General features: G+C 39.3%; 1 protein-coding gene across 3 annotated transcripts in view; it reads right to left on the reverse strand.

Moving 5' to 3' along the window:
- Window positions 1-8,524, reverse strand: part of ITGAM (integrin subunit alpha M) — a 59,477-nt gene extending 50,953 nt beyond the window's left edge. For 2 of the 3 annotated variants that reach the window (XM_026011235.2, XM_072753425.1), the window contains exons 1-2: window positions 8,352-8,460; window positions 7,063-7,171 (exon numbers count right to left, since the gene is read on the reverse strand). In XM_026011235.2, the coding sequence (XP_025867020.2) occupies window positions 7,063-7,171; window positions 8,352-8,379 (137 nt within the window). In that variant the 5' untranslated portion in view covers window positions 8,380-8,460. Of the gene's footprint in view, window positions 1-7,062; window positions 7,172-8,351 lie in introns of all 3 variants that reach the window. The other variant, XM_026011234.2, reaches the window with a different exon arrangement.
- Window positions 8,525-9,260: the final 736 nt, after the last annotated feature.

Consider the following 9,260-nt stretch of genomic DNA (forward strand, 5'->3'; position numbering starts at 1 on the left):
AGAGCCTTTCCCCTAAGATCAGGAACAAGACAGGGATGTCCACTCTCACCACTGTATTCAACATAGTACTAGAAGTCCTAGCCTCAGCAATCAGACAACAAAAAGAAATAAAAGGCTTTCTAATAGGCAAAGAAGTCAAACTCTCCCTCTTCCCAGATGACACAATACTGTACATAGAAAACCCAAAAGCCTCCACCCCAAGATTGCTAGAACTCATACAGCAGTTCAGCAATGTGGCAGGATACAAAATCAATGCCCAGAAATCAGTGGCATTTCTATACACTAACAATGAGACTGAAGAAAGAGAAATTAAGGAATCAATCCCATTTACAATTGCATCCAAAAGCATCAGATACCTAGGAATAAACCTAACCAAAGAGGTAAAAGATCTATACCCTAAAAACTACAGAACACTTCTGAAAGAAATTGAGGAAGACACAAAGAGATGGAAAAATATTCCATGTTCATGGATTAGAAGAATTAATATTGTGAAAATGTCTATGCTACCCAGGGCAATTTACACATTCAGCGCAATCCCTATCAAAATACCATGCACTTTCTTCACAGAGTTGGAACAAATAATCTTAAGATTTGTGTGGAATTAGAAAAGCCAGGGGAATATTGAAAAAGAAAACCAGAGCCGGAGTATCACAATGCCAGATTTCAGGATGTACTACAAAGCTGTGATCATCAAGACAGTGTGGTACTGGCACAAACACAGACACATAGATCAATGGAACAGAATAGAGAACCCAGAAATGGGCCCTCTGCTCTACGGTCAACTAATATTTGACAAAGCAGGAAAGACTATCCACGGAAAAAAGGACAGTCTCTTTAATAAATGGTGCTGGGAAAATTGGACATCCACATGCAGAAGAATGAAACTATACCATTCTCTTACACCAGACATGAAGATAAACTCAAAATGGATGAAAGATCTAAATGTGAGACAAGAATCCATCAAAATCCTAGAGAAGAACACAGGCTACATCCTTTTTGAACTTGGCCACAGCAACTTCTTGCAAGATACATCCATGAAGGCAAAAGAAACAAAAGCAAAAATGAACTATTGGGACTTCATCAATATAAGAAGCTTCTGCACAGCTAAAGAAAAAGTCAACAAAAAAAAAAAAAAGAAAAAGTCAACAAAACTAAAAGACAACCTACAGAATGGGAGAAGTATTTGCAAATAACCTATCAGATAAAGGGCTAGTATCCAAGACCTATAAAGAACTTATTAAACTCAATAGCAAAGAAACAAACAATCCAATCATGAAATGGGCAAAAGACATGAACAGAAATGTCACAGAGGAAGACATAGACATGGCCAATGTGCACATGAGAAAATGCTCTGCATCACTGGCCATCAGGGAAATACAAATCAAACCACTATGAGACACCACCTCACACCAGTGAGAATGGGGAAAATTAACAAGACAGGAAACAACAAATGTTGGAGAGGATGCGGAGAAAAGGCAAGCCTCTTACACTGTTGGTGGGAATGTGAACTGGTGCAGCCACTCTGGAAAACTGTGTGGAGGTTCCTCAAAGAGTTAAAAATAGACCTGCCCTACGACCCAGCAATTGCACTGCTGGGGATTTACCCCAAATATACAGATGCAGTGAAACGTCGGGACACCTGCACCCCAATGTTTCTAGCAGCAATGTCCACAATAGCCGAACTGTGGAAGGAGCCTCGGTGTCCATCGACAGATGAGTGGATAAAGATGTGGGGGCAGCCCCCAGGGCGCAGCGGTTTAGCGCCGCCTGCAGCCTGAGGTGTGATCCTGGAGACTCAGGATCAAGTCCCACGTCGGGCTCCCTGCATGGAGCCTGCTTCTCCCTCTGCCTGTGTCTCTGCCTCTGTGTGTGTGTGTGTGTGTGTGTGTGTGTATGAATAAATAAATAAAATCTTTGGGAAAAAAAAAAGATGTGGTCTATGTATACAGTGGAATATTACTCAGCCATTAGAAACGAGCCATTTGCCTCAACGTGGACGGGAACTGGAGGGTATTATGCTGAACGAAGGAAGTCAATCGGAGAAGGACAAATGTTATACAGTCTCATTCATTTGAGGAATATAAAAAATAGTGAAAGGGATTAAAGGGGAAAGGAGAGAAAATGAGTGGGAAATATCAGTGAGGGTGATAGAACATGAGAGACACCTAACTCTGGGAAACAAACAAGGGGTAGTGGAAAGGGAGGTGGGCGGGGAGACAGGGTGACTGGGTGACGGGAACTTAGGGGGACACTTGACGGGATGAGCACTGGGTGTTATACTATATGTTGGCAGGTTAAACTCAAATAAAAAATATACAGGAAAAAAAGAGCATATTCATTAAAAAATAAATATATATATAAGTTGTTGAATCCTATATAGGGTTTTTTTTAAGATTTATTTATTTATTTATTCATGATAGACATAGAGGGAGAGAGAGAGAGAGAGGCAGATACACAGGCGGAGGGAGAAGCAGGTTCCACCCAGGGAGCCCCCTGAATCCTATATTGTATACCTGAAATTAATATAACACTGTATATTAGCTATACTGAAGTTAACTTTTTAGTGAATGAATTCAACCACAGTTATTTTAAATAAATTTCTGTATGTGATATCAGGGAAATGCAAATCAAAACCATAATGAACTATCACCTTACACCTGTCAGCATGGCTAAAATAAAAATAAAATAAAATTTAAAAAAAAATACGAGAAACAACAGGTGTTGAAAGGGGAACCCTCTTGCACTGTTGGTAGGAATGCAAACTGGTGCAGCCACTCTGGAAAACACATGGAGTTTCCTCAAAGGTTGAAAATAGAACTATCCTATGATCCAGCAATTGTATTACTGGGTATTGCAGTATACGATACAAAAATACTAATTCAAAGGGATACGTGCGCCCCAATGTTTATACCAGCATTATCTACAATAGCCAAATTATGGAAAGAGCTCACACGTCCATTGACAGATGAATGGGTAAAGAAGATGTGGTATATTGGGGTGCACGGCTGGCTCAGTTAGTAGAGTGTGTGACTCTTGATCTTGTGATTGTGAGTTTGGGCCCCACATTGAGTGTAGAGATTACTTACGAATAAAATCTTTTTCAAAAAGAAGTTATGGGGGATCCCTGGCTGGCTCAGCAGTTTAGCACCTGCCTTCGGCCCAGGGTGTAATCTTGGAGTCCCGGGATTGAGTCCCGGGATCGAGTCCCACAATCAGGCTCCCTGCATGGAGCCTGCTTCTCCCTCTGCCTGTGTCTCTGCCTCTCTCTTTCTCTGTGTCTTTCATGAATAAATAAATAAAAGCTTTTTTAAAACGTAGAAATAAATAAATAAAAATAAAAAAGAAGTTATGGTATATATACACACACACACACACACAGTGGAATATTACTCAACCATAAAAAGAATGAAATCATGCCATTTGCAATGACATGGATAGAGCTAGAGAGTATTATGCTAAACTAAACGAAATAAGTCAGTTAGAGAAAGACAAATACCATATGATTTCGCTCATATGTGGAATTTAAGAAACCAAGCAAACAAGTAAAGGGACAAAAAAAGGAGAGAGAAGCAAACCAAGAGATAAATTCTTAACTACAGAGAACAAACTGTTGGTGACCAAAAGGGAGAGGAGCAGGGGATGAATTAAATAAATGATGGGGATTAAGGAGTGCACTCGTGATGAGCACTGGGTATTGTATGGAAGTGTTGAATCACTATATTGTACACCTAAAACTAATATAACACAGTATATTAACCACCTGGAATCACATTTTAAAACTTTAGAAAATTTGGGATGCCTGGGTGGCTCAGTGGTTGAGTGTTTGCCTTTGGCTCAGGTCATGATCCCGAATCCTGGGATTAAGTCCCGCATCAGGCTCCCCACAGTGATCCCGCTTCTCCCTCTGCCTATGTCTCTGCCTCTCTCTGTGTGTATATCATGAATAAATAAATTGAAATCTTTATTTAAAAACTTAATTTTTTTTTTCTGTATGTGCAAATGGCCAATAGACATGAGAAAATACTCAACATCACTTGGCATCAGGAAAATGCAGATCAAAACCACAATGAGATATCAGGTTGCACCAGTAAGAATGGCTGAAATTAACAAGTCAGGAAACAACAAATGCTGGTGAGGATGTGGAGAAAGGGGAACCCTCTTACACTGTTGGTGGGAATGCAAACTGGGGCAGCCACTCTGGAAAACAGTATGGAGATTCCTCAAAAAGTTCAAAATAGAATGACCCTACAACACAGCAAGTGCACTGCCCAATATTTACCCAAAGGATACAAACATGATTCGAAAGAGGACGTGCACCCCAACGTTTATACCAGCAATGCCCACAATAGCCAAACTGTGGAGGAAGCCCAGACGTCCGGCAAAAACAGATGGATGGATAAAGAAGATGTGAGATTTATATATATATATAAAATATAAATATATATTATATATAAATATTATATATAATAAAGGTTATATATATAATGGAATATTACTCATCCATCAAAAAGGATGAAACCTTACCATTTACATCGATGTGGATAAACTAGAGGGTATTATGCTAAGCAAAATAAGTCAATCGGATAAAGACAATTATCATATGGTTTCACTCATATGTGGAATATAAGAAATGGTGCAGAGGATCATAGGAGAAGGGAAGGAGAATCTAATGGGAAGAAATCAGAGAAAGAGACAAACCATGAGAGACTCGTAACTATAGGAAACAAATTGAAGATTGCTGGAGGGAAGGTGGGCAAAAGGATGGGGTAACTGGGTGACAGGCATTAAGGAGGGCACATGATGTGATGAGCACTGGGTGTTATATGCAACTGATGCATCATTGAACTCTACATCTGAAACTAATGATGTACTATATGTTGGTTAATTGAATTCAAATTTTTTTTAATTCTATATGTGATAAACTACCACAAGCAAAGTCCAAGGACAAACAATAAACTGGGTAGAGGGAGATTAGCAACTCATGCTACAGACTACTTTCCTCAATATAGTCAGAGCTCCTGCAAACCAATAAGAAAAAAAACAACAACAACAGAAAAATGGGCAACAATTAGAAACGACAAATACCCACCATTTGCTTCGACGTGGAGGGACCTGGAGGGTATTATGCTGAGTGAAATAAGTCAATCAGAAAAGGACAAACATTATATGGTCTCATTAATTTGGGGAATATAAAAAATAGTGAAAAGGAATAAAGAGGAAAGGAGAGAAAATGAGTGAAAATATCAGTGAGGGTGACAAAACATGAGAGACTCCTAACTCTGGGAAATGAACAAGGGGTAGTGGAAGGGGAGGTGGACGGGGGTTGAGGTGATGGGCACTGAGGGGGGCACTTGGCGGGATGAGCACTGGATGTTATGCTATATGTTGGCAAATTGAACTCCAATAAAAAAATTTTTTTAAAGAAAATGGGCAACAGATAAGAAAAAGGTGTTCACAAAAAAGGAAATAAATCTCTCATTTTAAAAAATAAATTCATGTGCTGTCACCCTGATATTTCCCACTCATTTTCTCTCCTTTCCCCTTTAATCCCTTTCACTATTTTTTATATTCCCCAAATGAATGAAACCATATCATGTTTGTCCTTCTCCGATTGACTTATTTCGCTCAGCATAGTACCCTCCAGTTCCATCCACTTTGAAGCAAATGGTGGGTATTCATTGTTTCTAATGGCTGAGCACTGGGGGGGGGGGGGGCACTTGAAAGGATGAGCACTGGGTGTTATACTATATGTTGGCAAATCAAACTCCAATTAAAAAATACAAAATAATAATAATAATAATAAATACAATTTAAAACTAAATTGAGATACCATATCTCACCTACCCAATATGCAAAGATCAGTAAGTTTGATGACATATTGGGTTCGCAAATGGGTGGGGAAGTAGACATTACCATAAATTTCTGGTGTGAGTGTAAATTGTTGCCACCTCTGTAGAGGGTAATCTGGAAAAATCTTAGCATTATACATGCATATGTACCCTTTGATCCAGGAATCCTAGTTCTAGGAATTTACTTCCAAACATATTTGCACATGTGCAAAATGACAGCATTTTTCACATCACAAAAGTTTGGAAACAATCTAATGTCTAAAAAAAAAAAATCTAATGTTTATTAAGAAAACATTTAAATGTAATATTGATGCAAATTATAATAGGTCCAAATAATAGAATATCCAAGCATAAAAAAGAATGAGTAAGATAAATAAATCTTTTTTAAAAAATGGGGTTCCTGGGTGGCACAGTGGGTTAAGCATCTGACTCTTGGTTCCAGCTCAGGCCCTAATCTCAGGGTCATGAGATCAAGCCCCGTGTAGGGCTCTGCACTCCACACAGTGTCTGTTTGAGATTCTGTCTCCCTCTCCCTCTGCTCCTCTACTCTGCACTTGTGCACACACTCTCTCTCAAATAAATAAATAAATCTTTTTAGAAATGAGTAAGGTCTTTATGCATTTATCTGGTAAAATAACCAAGCCCTATTAAAAAAAATGCAAAGTTCAGTATAGAGCAGAGGCCAGCAAACTTTTTTTGGAAAGATAATATTATTTTCATAAATATTATTTCATATAGCTAAATATTTTAGGCTTTGCAGGCCATATACTTTCTTCTGAAGCCTCTTGACTCTACCATTGTAGCTCCAAAGCAGCCATTAACAATGAATGGCAAGTTGGGATGAGGGTTGTGTTAATAAAATTGATTTACAAAAATAGGCAGCAGGCTGCAGTTTAAGTATAACGTGCTACAAATTGTGTGTGGGATCGGGGTTAGGGAAATATGGAGGCACACACAGCATAGAATCTCTCTGGAAGAACCTACAAGAAATCATTTACCAGGGACCTTCCTGAGTAGGGAGGGAAGTGGGAAAGGGAGTGTGTGCTGAGGAGACTTTTAACTATTACATTCTATCTTTTGGATTTAGAACTCTGTATTACCTTTCAAAAAATAAATCAAGAAAATAACCAAGGAAATGGTGATTTTTTTTTTCAGGTATATATGTTTTAAAGAGAAAAAGTATAAAACAGAGACCTCCATCTGTGGTCCTTACCGGGATCCCTCAAGCTGGACCACGCTGTGCCCGAAGCCCCTTGCATTCTCTTGGAAGATCTCTGCATTTTTAGTGTCCAGGTTGAACCCATCACATAATAAGACCAAAGCTAAAGGGAGGAGAAAGGGTGAGGGTCAGGTAGAGATAAGGAGATAAGAAAGCAGCTTGCCCTCCTGCTCCATGCATCTACCTGCTGAAATTCACCCCAACCCAGCATGGAGATGTCTGCCTCTCAGGTCTAGCTCTGCGAGCCTGAGGCAGAGATTGGCATTGTTTCTATAAAGGTCCAGATAGTAAATATTTTAGGTTTTGTAGTCCAAGAAGCAAACAGTGTATATTAGACAAATGGAATTCCTTGGGAAAGATAATGTCATTTCACTGGGATTCAGAGTTAACATACCCTATCATGAATCAATTATAAATGCTCATCTGAGGGGCGCCTAAGTGGCTTAAGTCCATTGAGCAACTAACTCTTGATCTCAACTCAGGTCTTGATCTCAGGGTTTTGAGTTCAAGTCCTGCATTGAGCTCAATGCTTGGTGTGGAGCCTATTTTTTAAAAATTTAAAATAAAAATAAATAAATGCTCATCTAAGACCTATGCCTCACAGTTGTACAAAAACAGTGGGAGGAATCCTCCCTGAATGCCCACAGGCCATAATTTGCTGACTCCTGGCCTAAGGACCACAAATATGATATGGGGTATATCCATATCCACCCAACCTCTGAGTTCCACCCTATACTCCTACCCTGCTAACAATCAAATTCCTAAAGACTCTTAATTAGGCAATTTCTTCCCTATGCAACTCTCAGTACTTTTTTCCCTTCTTTGGTTCATTCCCCACAAAGCACAGCCATAAAAGGAAATAACTTTTAATCATTTGGTCAGTCATTCAACAAACATTTACACTTTGGTTCTTGGAAAATAGAACTGTAGGCAAAGTGAAGGTAGTAAGATATAATCCAAGAAGAAACACTCAGACTCCAATATGTATTATGCACCCCTGGGCATATCATTCCACCTCTCTGTGGCCTCAGTTTCCTATAAAGTGAAAGGGCCAGCCAAATCCCATTGCATAGTCTATGAATTTAATTATTCATCCAAGCTTCTGTGGGCATTTCATCTTGGTCTAATTCTATTCTCTGCTTCTTGAATCCCTTATTCTTCCCCAAATCCCCCTTGGTCTTCCCCCAGTCTAACACCTAGACATTCTGTGCCCTGTCTTTCCACTCAGACTCAAAGATCTCCTCCTCCTCACCCTGAGCCCCCCTCCCAAGTCCCTAGTGTACCTGTTAACAGAAGGACTCTGTGAGTCATAGCTGGAGGGAGCAGGAACTGTGGGGTTGCACGCACCACTGAGCCACTTCAAGGAAGCCACCAAAAAAAAAAAAAAAAAAAAAAAAAAGGAAGCCACCAAAGATAGGAAGGACAGAAAAGAAGAAGTTAGAGGCAGAGTCTGTTTAACATTCAAAGGAAGAGGGCGGGGGTTCAGCCAGCACACAAGCCCTGTTTGACCTTTTTTTGGGGCTACAAACAGCCTGTGCTCTCTTCCTAACTAGATTCTTCACCCAAAACACCAAGATCATTGTCCATAGGTGTTCTTTTTTTGCCCATTTGCATCTAGGGTTATCCAAGCATTATGAAAAACAAGCTGAATAGACTTAGGGCTTGCCTCCTGGAATTTGCGTATAAATATTAATACAAACCAAGCATGTGTGGGAGGTCACACTGTTTCTCCCTGAAAGCATACTTTGCAAAATGTCTTTCCCTTCTGCCCAAGGAAACAGGAGTACCCTTCAGCCGGTTCTTTTGTCCTCCTTCCATAGGACAATTCAAGTATAGAGAAACCCAGTGTTTTTTTTTTAATATTATTTTACTCTTTTAAAAAAGCCTCAAAAACCCTTTGTCCAGAAATTTTTACTTTCAGAAATTTATCCTAAGAAATAGTTGAGAAATACAGTCAAGATGTTTGTACAGCTTGTTCACTGTAGCATTGTTTTTATAATGAAAAACTAGAACAATTTGAATACCCAAACAACAGGGGATGGTTGTGTCTCACTCTGTGATATATCTCTACATTTCACGACTACTCACTTCTAAATCTGTTTTCAAAGACACAGGATCATAGTTTCATGTATTAACCTTCAAAACAAAACAGTCAGTTATTTTACCAGCAAAACCGGGTTTGTTCAGCAATA

The sequence above is a fragment of the Vulpes vulpes genome, chromosome 3 (genome assembly GCF_048418805.1).
Source record: "Vulpes vulpes isolate BD-2025 chromosome 3, VulVul3, whole genome shotgun sequence".
Taxonomy (NCBI): Eukaryota; Metazoa; Chordata; class Mammalia; order Carnivora; family Canidae; genus Vulpes; species Vulpes vulpes.